This window comes from Aptenodytes forsteri, unplaced genomic scaffold, assembly GCF_000699145.1.
Source record: "Aptenodytes forsteri isolate BGI_AS27 unplaced genomic scaffold, ASM69914v1 Scaffold182, whole genome shotgun sequence".
Lineage (NCBI taxonomy): Eukaryota > Metazoa > Chordata > Aves > Sphenisciformes > Spheniscidae > Aptenodytes > Aptenodytes forsteri.
In genome coordinates this window covers 1252009-1252672 of record NW_008795932.1, presented here as the reverse complement: position 1 = coordinate 1252672, position 664 = coordinate 1252009, and the positions used below count along the sequence as shown (strand labels likewise).

General features: G+C 29.5%; 1 protein-coding gene across 1 annotated transcript in view; it reads left to right on the top strand.

The window, feature by feature from the left end:
• The window catches only part of DENND3 (DENN domain containing 3), a 48868-nt gene that overhangs the window by 18102 nt on the left and 30102 nt on the right, over positions 1–664 (top strand). The window contains exon 8 of the mRNA XM_009285087.2: positions 161–282. Within this exon, the coding sequence (XP_009283362.1) occupies positions 161–282 (122 nt within the window). The remainder of the gene's footprint in view (positions 1–160; positions 283–664) is intronic.

The window sequence follows — 664 nt, the reverse complement described above, 5'->3', positions numbered from 1 at the left end:
ATTGTTTAGTTATACATATTTTCTAGTTGGGGAAGAAAGTCCTTTTCTGGTTTACCTTTTTGCTGAAAATATTCATTGTCTGAGGAGTAAATAAAGGAGAAGTAAATGTTTTTTACAATATAAGTATATTTACAGTCATTCTATTTTCTTTTGTTAAAAGGAAACTGAAGACTTAATTCTAATTAATATAGATAATGGAGATATTACACATTCAAAAATGGCTGAAGAGGAACCTGAAATTCCAGATGTTTCAACACAAGCAGCAGAAACTTTCATAAAAAGGTGAAAAGATTTTGAAGTTGTGTTTATCTTAGTGCATAAATCATGCTAGATCCTCTTTCTAAGTTTTTTATTTTGTATTATTAATTATTATATTATTTCATTCATATAAAAACACTGTATTTGATAAGGGCAAATTGAAAATTTCAATTAATTAATAAACAAGTAAATAAGCAGTCGTAATCATAACCATATTATTTTGCAATACCTGAATGCTTGTTCCTTCTTATTACTGATACTGATTATTCTCTGAACTTTACTGTTCTTTACACAGAAGACTGAGTGCATGTCCTGGTTTTGGCAGGGATAGAGTTAATTTCCTTCCTAGTAGCTGGTACAGTGCTGTGTTTTGGATTTAGGATGAGAACAAAGTTGATAACGCACC